The sequence below is a fragment of the Paramacrobiotus metropolitanus genome, unplaced genomic scaffold (assembly GCF_019649055.1).
Source record: "Paramacrobiotus metropolitanus isolate TYO unplaced genomic scaffold, Prichtersi_v1.0 Parri_scaffold0000109, whole genome shotgun sequence".
Lineage (NCBI taxonomy): Eukaryota > Metazoa > Tardigrada > Eutardigrada > Parachela > Macrobiotidae > Paramacrobiotus > Paramacrobiotus metropolitanus.
Window position 1 is genome coordinate 366,260 of NW_026570329.1, and position 14,834 is coordinate 381,093.

The 14,834-nt window shown below is 44.8% G+C and overlaps 2 protein-coding genes across 6 annotated transcripts; one reads left to right on the forward strand and one right to left on the reverse strand.

Annotated features, from left to right (window-relative positions):
• Positions 1-1,121: 1,121 nt before the first annotated feature.
• On the forward strand, positions 1,122-5,285 carry LOC129597838 (cytospin-A-like). 5 transcript variants are annotated; one of them, XM_055495526.1, is made up of 6 exons: positions 1,122-1,202; positions 1,381-1,482; positions 1,675-1,791; positions 3,110-3,244; positions 3,300-3,823; positions 4,730-5,285. In XM_055495526.1, the coding sequence occupies exons 3-6, from the start codon at positions 1,734-1,736 to the stop codon at positions 5,081-5,083; spliced, it is 1,071 nt and encodes a 356-aa protein (XP_055351501.1). In that variant the 5' UTR covers positions 1,122-1,202; positions 1,381-1,482; positions 1,675-1,733; the 3' UTR covers positions 5,084-5,285. The 5 variants fall into 5 exon arrangements, with proteins under 5 accessions (XP_055351501.1, XP_055351505.1, XP_055351500.1 ...); XM_055495525.1 differs by lacking the exon at positions 1,122-1,202 and having other exon boundaries at positions 1,256-1,482; positions 1,638-1,791; XM_055495527.1 differs by lacking the exon at positions 1,122-1,202 and having other exon boundaries at positions 1,256-1,482; positions 1,728-1,791.
• Positions 5,286-12,643: 7,358 nt separating this feature from the next.
• Positions 12,644-14,765, reverse strand: LOC129597841 (uncharacterized). The gene is made up of 4 exons (XM_055495533.1): positions 14,385-14,765; positions 14,022-14,147; positions 13,239-13,711; positions 12,644-13,158 (listed from the first exon to the last, which is right to left on the reverse strand). The coding sequence occupies exons 1-4, from the start codon at positions 14,434-14,436 to the stop codon at positions 12,805-12,807; spliced, it is 1,005 nt and encodes a 334-aa protein (XP_055351508.1). The 5' UTR covers positions 14,437-14,765; the 3' UTR covers positions 12,644-12,804.
• Positions 14,766-14,834: the final 69 nt, after the last annotated feature.

The window sequence follows — 14,834 nt, forward strand, 5'->3', positions numbered from 1 at the left end:
CGCGCCGCAGCTCGGCGTTGCCTGCGGCGCCGCCTTCTAGTACGCTGTCAAGCGAACTGAAAAATTCATTTGTCCTCTTTTACTTACAATGCAGCATTCCACCTTACATATTACAATTCGCGCCACATCCAATTCTACCCCACCCGATTTTATACCGAAAATGATTTACAAATGGCTTGTACAGAAAGCTGGATTTGTATTGATATGTATCAGCCGTTCTTTAATCCAAACACCACGTAACCTGCGAAACAAACAGCTTGCTGTTCTTCGAAGCAAACCTTGAATACGTATTCCAAGTTGCCCCGTTTGCCTTTCTCGAACACCACCTTGTCTTATCTACCGAAAACGAAAACGTAGAAAAATTGCCTTAAATCGCAGGCAGTTCTGCAAGAAAGGCAACCGCGCCCGCCCGGGAAGGTACTTTACAGCGTAGTTAGGCCAAAACTGAATAAACTACTGCGGGGGTCAGGTACGTTCTTAAAATCAGACTTTAGAACCGTCCCACCGTCGCAGAATCTTTGCGGCCATTTTGTTTTCTTTCCTTCGTTTTGTTTTCTTTCTCAAAACTAAATTTCGATGAGAAATGTACATTAAGACGATGAAATATTATTTTCTGTTATGGAACGTAATGTTCAGTCGTGCTGCAGCGTAACTGTCAAAAAAGCATGTTGGCTGTTGAGACAGTGGTGGGGTGGTTGGTTTAGCAGTGGTGGGTTCTTAGCTTTTCCCATAGACTTTGTATGTTAAAGTTTTTGGAAGTTTTCTTTCAAACTTACCTTTTTCTTGAAAAACTGATTTGTGATGGCAAATCTACACTTTAAGAGCTATCGAATGATATATAGTCACGGCAGTTTGGATCCGTGAGTCGAGCTGACGGACTCAACAAAGATTAAGGCTTACGCGATTATTATATAGAGATTATATAGAGATTAAAAACGCTAACTATAAATATCTGTTTGATCAGCAGTCTGATTCATAGTCCATGAGCATTTTTAGAAAATGGCCACCTACTGACGGTTTTCTTGACGAAGGAAACGGATGAAAGTAAACGGTTTTCTTCAAACACCGATTGTTATCATTGTGATAAACAATCTTATATACGTATTTTAACCATTGACAAACGGAAAACGGTTTGTTTTCCTGTGATACCACTCAGAAGTCAGAAGTGATATTGGATGACGAAAGTGCAAAGAATTTTACTGGTAAAGTAAATACAGCGTAAACAGGAACGGGTCTGGTTATCCGACAGATGATCATGTCTTTTGCTAGGCAATCAATATCAAATGACGTTTCGGCACAACGCGATTGCGTGCATTCCAAAAGAACTAACTATAAAAACCTACGGATTTGCAAATACAGGGCATTCTTTTCAAATTTTAGTCTCGCATGTTGATAGCAGGAATTACATCACTGGACTCTACCATACAAAGCTCAAACTATCGCCGTGTTTACGACTGGAGGCTTCGTTAATTGTTATTGCTCGTGAGTGTGTCAATGCTCATTTTTCTGTAACATGTGGATATCTGAACGACCCGTCCGTTTTGGTTCCTGATATTAAACATTTCTTGATCTTACTGATTTGTATTCTGTGTTACACAGTCAGCTAAAAGGAAAAGCAGTCCATCTATCTGTTTTAGGAAATTTTTTTGTGCCACAGTTCTTCGTGATTTTAAGGTTGTCGTGATTCCTGCCTCGTATATGGAAGCATTGCCCACTCTTTTTCTTAGCTATCCATGATGGACAACTGGCCTTCGTTGGAATTCCTGCTACTTTTGGTGGTTGGTGCTGGAGGTGAGCCAAATGATGAAATCATGGAAAATCTTTTATCCGGTGCATTTGGTTTTTTCTGAAGGCTCACGACGTTTTTGTGGTTGCATTCTAAAATTAGTAACCCGTAAAATATAACAAGAGCTTTTTTTTACTTGCTTCTTTACCGTAGATTTTATTGTTTTTGAAAAGATCTTCCGAAGCAAATTCTTTATTTTCAAATGCTGGTCATATACATATACAAGAAACAGCCTCGGCTTCGCCTCCGCGTTTCTTGGGTTCTAAACTCCTTGGCCGGTTTACGGATTGTTAACTTAAAACGGATAAATCTGAAAAGCCCGATAACAAAAATTTTGTAAAAAAATGGATGTTTTGGTTTCGTGCAGTCGAACGCAATTACTTTGACTTTACAGATCATTTTTTGTTAAATTTTCTTAGCGAAAAACCATCCGAATCTAATCACCCACGAGAGTATCACATTGCAAACTAAAAGGACGCTAAGACTGGACAGAGGTGCTAGATAGGTCACCCATTAAGAACTTAGCAGGCCCTGCTCTATTTTGCTCAGTAATATTGCAGTTTGGTCATACGTTCACCTAACGGGCTCTGTGCACTGGATAGCTTTGGTAGCTCGGTCACCCACCTACCTAACGGGATCTATGCACTGGACAGTAGTGGTAGATCGGTCACGGGTTCACCTAACGGGCTCTGTGCGCTGGGCAGTAGTGGTAGCTCGGTCACTAGATCACTTAACGGCGTTTGTGTACTGGACAGTAGTGGTGGTCGCTCGGTCACCCACTCATCTAGAGATTCCGCTCAGTGGTCGGTGATAGTGTTTCGGTCACTCACTCGTCCAGTGATTTTTGGTATTGATTTTATATTTGATATTTTTACATTTTATATCGGTTGATTTTAAACGTGTTTCGAGCTCGGCAACACCGGCAGCAATGTTTGAATAACGCGAGTGTTTGAATAAGCACAATAATTATTTATTTATTTTTCGGTTTAATTAGTGTGATAATTATGTCAATTGGTATTTTGTATTGTATCTAGGCAAATATTTCTAAGGTTAAGGTGACCTTTAAGATGGGTTGGATCATCTGGTCTTGATGCCGGCTTGATGCCGGCTCGATATTTTCATAAAAAAAACACATGCGGGCCACTTCTGAACTATCCCGGATCTAATGGCGTTGTCCGTTTTTCCAGAAGTTTTATGGTTATAGAGATCTCAAAACTATGGGGCGCCGCGCGTAGTATAGATCTTGTACTTAATAGACATGCCATTGCCAGACTAATGAAATGAGTTTATAAATTCATCGGCACAAGTCGCATTTCTTTTCAGGCACTAATAATAATGAAGCTTACAAATACAAGCATGCAGTGCTGTATCCATACAAGAATGCCGTAATTTATCTTGCTGACACAGTTATGTTACCGCTCAGTGCCGCGCCCGTTCCCGTGAACGCTAATCAAACCGGTAACTGTGGCTAACAGCGTAGCATAACATCTTCTAAATCTTGTTTTGACCCCAGAGTTAACGCCTGAATTGCAAAAATTTGCGCGCGACTGCAAAACCTTCAACGCCATTGTTCGTGATATCAGCGCCGCAGCAGAAACAGAAAAGGTGAAAACACAGCAGCAAGTGGAGCAGAAAAATGCGGAAGTCGCCGCCTGCAGTGGTCAGTTAAACCAAAAACAACACGAGCTGAATGTAAAAAAGGCCGAACTGAGTGGACAGGAGGTGCAGTTGAATGAGGCGCACAGCCATTTGGCGCACGCCCAAGCGGACGCACTTCACGCCCAGCATGAATACGACGAAGCGCTGCGTAGAGTGGAACCAATAAGAAACTGCATCACTGGCAGAAAAAAACGAGGGATTGAGAAGCTTTTCAAGAAGCTTTTGGAATTTCCGTGCCACGTCGTGTACAATATCGATAGCGCAAAAGACCGCCGAACGGCAGCGGCACGCAAGAAAGTTCAGGCTCAAGCACGAGTCCATGACCTTACTCACCTGGTCAATCAGAAACGCGCCAAACGGGATCATGCACAACATCAGGTAAGACAAACAGCGATATACGTACGATTCGATACAATAAAGTTTTCTGGTCGAAGCATCAGGTCAGACGGTAAAATGATCTACCTTTAATTTCGACTTCGAGAAGTGCTTTGGTCTAGTAAAATGAAACTAAAACCGACTTTTTAAAGTGAATTTGTAATTAAATCCCTGGCATCTGCTTTGTGACGATTGATTTTTCACTAATAATCGTTTGCTTGCGCATATACAACAATAAAAATACGATTGTTATAACCACAATGATTGACTTACTGGCATGAAGTAGAATATTAAGCGCGATTCGCATCGAAAGTAGCTACAACACTAAAGCTATAGCAATGATAAATTTAATTCTGCGAACTCCTTCGTAAACTTCGTAGATTCTACGAAGACTTATTACGATCAATTCGTGACGTGCTTCCAGCCATGTCAGATCAAGGTAACGCGTAATTCGGGAGCTTGGCATGACGGGCAGCAGTTCAAAGTTTAGCATTACCCAAGAATCTCTTTTTTTTATTCTTTTACGCAGGAATTTAATCACCGGGCTCGTACATGAATCTGTTCAATGATCATTTCACAAAACGGCACGCTTGTGCTGATAGTGACAACCGGTAATTCAGTTCAGAATTATTTCCCTAATTTGAACATTCTGTGCTAAGAATCCGAGCACTGCCTCCTCGAGAAAGCGTAAAGCTAGTATAATGTTGCCGAAGGCGCAATTCAAGTATTACGTAACGGAAATTTTCAACTTTTTCGACCACCCCCCCACCCATTTGTGACCTTTATCCATGTATTACTTATGAGCGGGTAACGCCAGCCGGACCCACTCCCCACCCCCTGAGCCGTTACGTAATACTTGAATCGCGCCGAACTTGCTTTTAGAAAGCAGCTTTAATTAATTTGTTGTAGGTGAGCGCAGTTACCGGTCAAAAGTGCGCATTAGAACATCAGTTGTCCGTGCTTCAAGTGCAGCTCCGGCGGGAAACGGAACTGGTCGCGCCGATCAGTCTGTTCTACGGATACATCTCCACTGTTTTTGACCACTCTGGAAGTCTGCAGAATGTTATGGATAAACTCATCTCCACAGAGCTGCTCATAGCGCCTCTGGAGCAAATCTCCGAGAAGTTGATGGCTTTCACCGGCGACCAGCTGATTAGAAACGATATCAGCGCGGCTTTGACTCGTATGCGCCAATATACTGCCACCCTCAAAGAGAAACTGCCGCAGTATCCCTTATTTTTTCTTAATCACGCTATGGTGTAACTGTATGAAAGAGAATTAGAGCATAATCTCATAGTATTTATTCACTCAAAAAACTGAGAGGGCCTTTTGGGTGATCGAAAAACCATAAATTTTTATTGCTACACCATAAGAATATTATTAAGGATAAACAATAGCAGCTATGTGTTAGCAGTGTTAGCAGTGTGTTAGCAGTTCGAGTGTTAGCAGTTTATGAAAATCAAAAAGAACCAAATGAAAGTGATACTGGCAATGCTACAGTATATTCGTAATTGTAAGGTATTCGAGTAACCGTCGCATCGAAAAATAAGCCGGCAACAGCAGTTTGATGTTGTGCTAAATAATAAAATTGTAGTAATCGCGTTGACACTAACTACGTTATACACCGATTCTACTCGTACTGAACATAATGGCGAGTAACACAATTCTGGTTTACTATCTACTGGTGAGAACGAAAATTTCGAAGAAATGGTCGCTGGTGCACAGTGTGCTGCTTTCTGGACAATGGGAAACCAGGTGTCTAACGGAGATGTGCATGACATGATACAATGATTTCGTAAAGATGCATACACCCACAGCCGACAGCGCTGTGCGTTTGGACGGGTATGACCGTACGCTCATAGATGTAACATCGTTAATTTTTGAAGTCCAGTGTATGCACGTACACTGCTTTGTCTTCTACATATAATGCTAACGAAGTTGTGCAATTTTGCATATGATGACCGTTGCAAAGCAATTCGTCTGGTCCACCGCGCGGCGTTCATTATTGCTTGTTACCGAATGCAGTTCAAAGACGTAACATTGCTTACTAAAGTAAACCGAATTTACAAAAGATCAAATTAAAACTCACAAGTTGAAATTCGCTACGAAACAATATGGCTGAGGAAGAACAACGGTTACTTCGGTAAGGTTTCTCTTAACAAGATCATATCCTGCCGCAAACGGCTCAAAGCGGCCGAGATTTCGTCAGTATCCACTTGATCGCCGGTAATAGTGCTCATGTTTTCAGATATTTGTTTGAGAGGGACGATGACAAGAAATCCACGGAAATCAGTTTGTCGACAATATTTTGCAAGCTGACGGAATGGTCAAAAAGGCTAGATAAGTGACCATAAAAGAGCGTGATGCTGGCTCACAGCTCCGATTGTTGTTGCAGCAGCAAAGACAGCTGTTCTTCAAGCGCTTGTTTTTGCGCATTAATGGTATTTATGTGCAAAGGTGTAAAGTGATCCCTACTGGACGGTTTCATAAAAGCTCAACTAGTATGTTTACATGAAAAGAAATGTACCTGATTTTGTAGGCTACTTCGGTGTTCGTTCAGCACACTGAAGACCTTGTTAAGCTGGTCTACGCGTCCCAAGACCACGTTGACGGCTTTCTGCTTCATTCCGTCTCTTGGCCTGGGCATCGATATTGTGCACGACATAACACGGTGCATTAATCACTTTTTTGAAGACCTTTTTGATTTTCTTGATAAAGCGCTTTCCTCTGCCGGTTATACAGCTCCGCTGACTCTCCAGTTTCCGTTGCGCCTCCTCAGCTTCTCACTGTGCCTGCGCGGTTTCCGCTCTGGCTTGTTGCAGCTGACCGCTGGCGTGATTTAGTTGGACTTGCTGTCCTTCCAGTTCGGCATTCTTCATCTGGAGCTCATGCTGCTTCTGTGTCAACTGAGTATTAACGCAGGCTAGTTCCGCAACACTGTCCTGTATCTTTATACGGATTATTTAACGGATACAGGACAGTGTTCTTGAAGGTATCCTCACTGCTGCCTGTAACAGTCGAAGAATAAAACCTCGCATGCCGCTGTCTGTGGTGTATTGTTGCTAAGCAGACAGATTATGAAGTTGTGTTACAATTGCAATGTTTACAATCGGAATGATTCTGGCGAGCTGGCGTACTGTACAAGTCATATTAATTATTAAAGTGTATTACTTAATACATGACATCTGGCGTGAAAGGATAGTCGTATTCCACAAACCATGTCTACTGAAAGAAAGCGCAGAATCTGATACGGTTTAACCTGACCAGCTACCATGGACATCATGGAAGTCGTTGTTAAAGAACTATTTTGCCCTTGCGGAAATAGCCGCCACGAAACAGAAAGAAGTGCTGCTGAACAGTCTGGAAGTCCGAGCCTTCCAAGACCTTGTCAGCGCCTGTCGACCAAAGGAGCCTACGGAGCTGTCGTACGATGAGCTTATCAAGAAGCTGGACGATACGTACATAAAGGTCACCTACCAAACGACTGAATGGGCCTCGTTTTTCTCTACTCGACAGAAATCCAGCCAATCGCTAGTGGCTTTCTCTAACGAACTACGGGATAAAACTACACATGTAAGTTTCCTGGGACGTTGTTGGAGGATTTACTCAGCTCAGTGTTTGTGGCTGGAGTGTACAGCGATACCACGAGGCGCCATCTCATGTCGCAAGAGCTTAAGTCCTTCGACGAGACACTGCAGATCGCAAAACGGTTTGAGACTGGCCAGGAAGAGGCCAAGGTCAACAACAACCTCCAAGAAGACATCGTGAAGGCGACCTCATCCCGTCGAAGCCAAGCCAAATGGTGGTGCCAAAGCCAAGCGAGCTCCAAACAGCGGTGGCGGCAAAGCGTGCTATCGGTGTGGAAACACGAACCACGACCAAGCGCAATGTCGGTTCAGGACCAGAACTGTCGCAATTGTGGCAAGGCCGGCCATATTGCGCGGGTCTGCAAGTCCAAACAGGCAAGCGGATATCAAGGAGGGCAACGCGGTAGGAGAAGCCGGACAGGAGCCGTGTACGACATTCTGCACACTAGCTCGCCAGACGGAAACCCGATGCAGATGTGCATCAAGATCAACGGACGGTCAGTAACTTTGAACTGGACACCGGATCCGGGAAGACCATTGCATCAAGGCAAATGTGGCAATCAGTGGGATCACCTAAACTGTCCCCATACAAAGATTGCTGCGCAGTTTCACTGGCCACACAATACGAGTACTAGGCGTGTGCAAGGTGAACGCAGAGCACCGGAACAGCACAGCCAGTGACCTTGAGATGATAGTGGCTGAGAAGGGCGGCGGATCTTGGGAAGAGACTGGATCCGCGCTAAACATGGGCGACCTGAAGTTCAGCGAATTGTCAACGTCAGCCGTTCACACGGTGGCGGAACCGGACACGCTGGAAAGTATCCTCGCGCAGAACAAGGAACTGTTCCGGGACGAGCTAGGATGCTGCCGGACATTTCAGCGCATCTATACCTGAAGCCAGGCGCCATACCGAAGTTCTGCAAACCCACGCCCAGTGCCGTTCGCGCTCAGACAACCAGTGGAAGAAGACTTGGAGCGTTTGGTACGACTGGGAGTGTTGGTCAAGGTCGATCAGGCAAAGTGGGCCGCACCAATTGTGATAGTCCGTAGAGTGAAACGGAAAGTGCGAACATGTGCCGACTTGAGCACAGGGCTAAACGACGCGCTGGATATACAGAGGTATCCGCTGCCTCTGCCCGATGAACTGTTTGCAGTACTGAACGGAGGCGAAGAATTTACGACAATAGACATGTCTGATGCGTACCATCAAGTTCCGCTGGATGAGGAAAGCAGCTGGTTGGTGGTGATCAATACGCACCGTGGTCTATTCCGCCACACACGACTGCCATTCGGTGTGGCGGCACCCAGCATATTCCAGCAACTGATGGAAAGTATGCTTAGTGGTATCGGTTACCTGGCGATATTCCAAGATGATGTCATCGTCACGGGACGGAACCGGAAGGAGCATCTCGGAAATGTGACGCAAACACTAACGCGCATGAGGGAACAGGATTCACACTGAAGGCAGAGAAGTGTCACTTTCTCCAAGCCTCAGTGGAGTATCTCGGATTCGTGGTGGATAAGCACGGGCGCCGTATCCGTCAGCAAGGTACAGGCCATACTGGATATGCCGGCACGGAAGACGTTCAGCAGCTCCGGTCATTCTAGGAATGATCAACCACTACAACCGATTCATCGCTCAGCTAGCAACGAAAACTTACTGTATGAATTCGTTGCTGAAAGCGGATGTCGATTGGGCGTGGTCACGGGAGTGTGAATCTGCCTTCCAAGGCCTGAAGAAAGAGCTGGCGAGGCAACGATGCTGGTCCACTACGATCCAGCAAAGCCACTGATACTAGCAGCTGATGCATCACAGTATGGCATTGGCGCGGTGATCAGCCACCGCGGCCCGGAGGGTGAAGACCGCCCCATTGCGCATGCGTCGAAAACACTGACCGAAACGGAGCAGCGGTACGCCCAGATTGAAAAAGAGGCGCTGGCTCTGGTCTTCGGAGTGAAGGAATTTGACCAGTATCTGGCCGGACGCGAGTTCGTATTACTCACCGACCATAAGCCACTGGTCACGATATTCGGAAGTAAAGCCGGAATCCCGATCGTGTCAGCAAACAGACTGCAGCGATGGGCAGTGGCACTGATGGATACAGCTTCCGGATTGAATACCGGTCAACAGCGGACTTCGGGCAAGCTGATGGACTCAGTAGGTTGCCGCTGCACTCCAAAGACATGTTCGATGTCAACGATTGGGGAATGAGTGAAGTGGTGCACCAAATCGACGTTGAGCAGTTGTCCGAAACACCTGTCGACGCACGGAAGATTTGCGTCAGCGACGGTAAAGATCCGCTTCTTGCGCGCTGCAGACATCTGGTACTGTCCGGATGGCCAGATAAGGCTCCAGCAGATATCCAGCCATACTACCAGCGCCGATTTCAGTTGTCGGTGGTCAGTGGTTGCGTTGTTTGGGGAGCAAGGACAGTGATTCCAACCGCCCTCAGGACGCAGCTACTGAATTATCTGCATCAGACCCATGCAGGTGTAGTCAGGATGAAGGCGGAAGCGCGCAGTCACTTCTGTGGCCAGGAATGGACGGCGACATTGAACGCCTGTCTCAGAACTGTCCACAGTGCAGCCTGGCATCAAAAGAGACACCAAAAGTCCCCTGCAGCAATGGCCGATAGCGGAGCGTGCGTAGGAACGATGTCCACATGGATTTCGCGGGACCGTTTCGTAACGAAATGTTCCTGATCATCGTGGACAGTTTTCTCAAATGGCCGAGGTGATCAGAATGAGAGCGCACCCAGTCAGCGGATGTCATTGCCGTAATGGAAAACCTGTGCGTGCGCTATGGGTATCCCAGACAGTTGGTAACGGACAATGGGCCGCAGTTTACCTCGGCGGAATTCAGTGATTACTGTCAACGTAACAGGAATCAAGCACCTGCGCACGGCTCCAGGACATCCGCAGTCAAACGGGCAGGCGGAGCGGTATGTCAGTTCGTTCAAAGACGCCATGACAAAGATGTTGGCTGCCGGAAAACCGATCTCGACAGAAGCCATACGGCAGTACCTGTTTCGCTACCGTACGACACCGCAGTCAACAACCGGAAGTCCACCGGATGAACTGTTTTTCAACCGACGGCTGCGAACAGCACTGGATCGCATTCATCCAGATGTGAATGAGAAGCGAGTCGCAAACCAGGCTCGTTATAAAGAGCAGTTCGATCAGCACACGAAGGCGAAGGAGTTTAGCCCTGGTCAGATGGTCATCGTTCGCGATTACGCCATGGACCGAAACAAACTGGACAGCTGGGAAACTAATCAGCAGGAAAGGTCAACGTCAGTGGATAGTCACAGTTGATGGTGATCAGTGGGTCAGGCATAGACCAGATCAAACTCAGACACTGGAGAAGCGACAACGAAGAGCCAAATGATGTAACCACTGCCAGAAATCCCAAAACAACTGGCAGAAACGACATCGAGCGCGAGTATGAAAACTGCTGAACCAGAAGTACCAGCAGCAGTAACTGTGAAGCCAGAACCTGAGATTTCAGCTGTACCGGAAGCGATAACGAATCCGCAACCGCTACCACAAGCGACAAATGCGGAACAGCCAGCATTACGCCAGTCTACAAGAGTGACGAAGGTTCCCGATCGATATGGATATGAAAAGGGAAAAATGTAGCGAAAAAAGTTTTTTGTAACGGAGAGAGGAGATGTGGTGTATTGTTGCTAAGCAGACAGATTATGAAGTTGTGTTACAATTGCAATGTTTACAATCGGAATGATTCTGGCGAGCTGGCGTACTGTACAAGTCATATTAATTATTAAAGTGTCCTTCTCTTTTTACATTAGCGTACATCCTGTATTTTATAGAATGTCATTATATTGATAATCAAAAATCTGGGCGAAGCTAACCTGTTACGAAGAATAGCGAGAAAAGGATTAAGATGCTCAGGCGCATTTTAATGATGCAAAATACTGGAGTACCGGAAAACGGTGATGCACAAACTAGCCTGCCAAGATCAAGTTTCTGGGAGAGTTTCAGTACACAATACTGTCCTAAATCGTACGCGGTGCTATTATTTAAAAAAAAAACTATCCCGCAGAGGAACTTGGTTTACCATGCCGACAATGCAGGGAGTGGGATTAATTAGCCACGGAATATACAGAAGTCATTTTATATCCTACCGGCGAAAGCAAATTGTGGCAGCTGTCAGGAAATTTGATAAGGAACAGTTGGCGTATTAAACATGCTTTAACTGATGGTGAGACATATTGCCGGAGAAAGCTGATAAGCCATACCGGTGCCATACCAGTCACTGTAATCGTCTTTCTCCGGATCTGCTAACTAACATATTCGTTCGTTAAACCTAACAGAGACTGCGCTACCATAATTCCTGTCCATAATGTTTACAACGTTTGCATCTTCGTTTTGTAACCCTACTTCCGGTATGCATAAGCACTTTTGCATAGCCTGTGACATACGCAATCTTTGAAAAGTTTACGGCCTAATGGCTACAGTCTTAAAATTACAAGCTAAAATGGTAAATAACTTACTTGATGCATCACAGGATGACAACGAGTTACATGCTGCTTGTCCATAAATATCCCATCTGCGCGGCAGCGCAGTACTACGCGGCACGAACACGAACAGTTTCGATCATCACTAATAAGAGCGCTGAAAGGACGGCACCTGAAGAGTCAGTATTTAGTACTGGATTAGCGTCGTGTTAAGTTTTTATTGTTATAATACGTAGGTCATAGGAGCGATGAACCTTAAATACTCGTATAAGAAAAGAAAAGTATTTAGCTTTGCAAACGGGTTCGAAGAACGTAATAATTTTGCAGGGAGCTCCTTTCGATTTATTTACTACTATCGGTTAATTTTATCGAACCAAAACTAAAAGCAAATTGCATCGTAAGAAGCCGTTTTTTTCCTGAATTAAATGCCGCAAGACTAACGCACTTTCAATATAACTGCTGCTTACTGACTTCGGCAATGCTTGCTTCTGCCAAAATGAGGTATAAACATTACCTGCGAGGAAAAATTAGTTGGAGATTATGACGCGCAGGGAAATAAAGCCTGCTCAAAATGCGCGCGGTTGCAATTTAGGTTTTTCCACGATTTGATTTTTCACGAGCGTTGTACACAGAGACGCTGGTGTAGATCTGTACGTATTAAACGTTTTGCATTTTCATCAATATTTTGCTACATACATCGTTCACTGTAGCTGTCCTCAAGATAAATTGGAAAATTTTTATTGACATGAAAGCGGGCAAGCAAAACCTGTTGTACATTAATACTTCATGAGTATATGACACATAGAATGACACGAAGATCGCTGATTTCCGGAATGCAGCTGAAACTATAACTTCCTTTCAAAAATAAAATTAGTGTGAGTATACAAAATCACGAACGAGGAATATCAGCAAAACGTCACTAAGGAACAACATGGCTGAGCAAGAACAAGGGATACTTCGTTAAGGTTTCTTTTAACAAAAGCATATTAATTCGGAGACGGCTTAATACCGCGGAGATTTCTTCGTTAACTTGCTGGTGTCCGGTTAAGGTACTTATTTTCCCGAAGATTTGCTCCAGAGGAACAAGAACTAAATCCACGGAAATCAGCTGGTCGACAATATTCTGCAAGCTGGCGGAATGATCGAACAGGCTAGACATATGGCCGTAAAAAAGCGTGATGCCGGCTGAGACTTCCGATTCTTGTTTCAGTTGCGTTTGCAGCGTAGCACGCTGTTGTTCCAGGGCGTGCTTTTGTCCGTTGATTGTGTGCACCTGCAATGCGCAGATAAAAGCCCGTTAAAAAAATTCACTTTTCGCAGGAACTTAACCAGCTGCCGAGAATAATACTTCACCTGATTTTGCAGTGCATTTCGCTGAGTTTGCAACGCGCGGAACACTTGATCAAACTGCCTTACGCGTGCTTCAAGATTACGTTGCCGGGCTTCAGCCGCTGCGACTTTCTTCTTCTGGTTCAAAAAGAAAAGACATACTGGAGGAAATATCCAACATAATTTTTGTCTCTCACGTTTCCGCCGCGCTTCCTCAGCTACCCGCTGTGCTTGCGCTGTTTCTAGTCTGGCTTGTTGCAGCTGACCGTTGGCTTCATTTAGCTGGACTTGCTGTCCTTGCAGTTCGGCATTCTTCTGTCGAAGCTCATTTTGCCTCTGAGTTAGGTGGGTATTAACGCTGCTGAGTTCCATGGTTTTTCGCTGCAGTGCATTATTCATTTTAACTTTTTCGGTTTCCGCAGCGGTGCTCAAATTATGAATTTTGGCGTGGAAGTTTTTGGAATCCCGAATAAATGCCTTCAGTTCTTCGGTAAAGTCTGAGGACAAGAAAATTACAGTATGAGTTTTGTATTACAGTAAGAGTTTTGAACAGTATGTTTGTATTACAGTATGAGTTTATTACAGTATGAGTTTTGAAAATTACAGTATGAGTTTTGAACTTTTTGGTGAGATTTAGGCGTGCCGCATGTTTACTGTACAGAGTATGTTGGTTAAGCAAAGTGGTTCGCCGTCAGAAGATGCGAAATATGTTATAACAGCTTAGCAAATTTAGTAATATTTCTCTGGAATCAGTAATGTTAATGCTGCGCAGCGGAATCTGTAGAGTACACCCGTGGAGACACTTACCGGTTTGGTAATCTCCTGTGGGTACCGGTGCGCTGGCCAGCGGCTGTACTACTGCATCGGCGAAGTAGACCAGGGCTTCTTTATACGGAAACAAAACAGTATTCTTGTATGTATCCACGTTGCTACCTGCAGCAGCCCAAGAATACAACCTTGCAGTTTGATGCGCCATGACTAATCTCAAAATGGGTAAACAATTTAAGCGAAAGAACAAAAGTCTCGTTTAATAACGTGTAAAGGGACTGTAATACACGAGCACTGAACAACGGATAATTCAACTTTCGTAGATGATAATGTATTTCTATACTTTCTTTTACAAAATATGTACCGCTGAGTAGAACGATTTAAGATCGAGACAAAACTGACCTAGTACGAAGGAGAGACACGAGAGGATGAGTATGTTGAAACGAATTGTCATGATGCAGGCTACCGGAACGCACTTATGCGCATACTAGGCTAGGCGAATAACGCCGAATTTCTGGTGGAGTACCAAAACTGTCATACGAGGTTATCCCGTTGATTAAAGTAAGTGTAGGGATCGTTAATAATTAGTCACGGAACCTGTGCAGACCATTTATAGGCTATCGGAGGAATGCAGACGGAAACTATTAATATGTAGAATTTGGAATTGCAGCAGTTGTTGCATGAACCGTGTTATAACTTCCGCTGGCGAAACACAGCCATCGCAAACCGATAAGCATCATTACCGTCTTCCTCTTATAATCGCAATGTTTAGTAACTTAACCACACGTTCAGCCTGCCACAGACCGCGGTATCAATATCTGCCCATAACGTTAGCACATAATTTTGTAATTC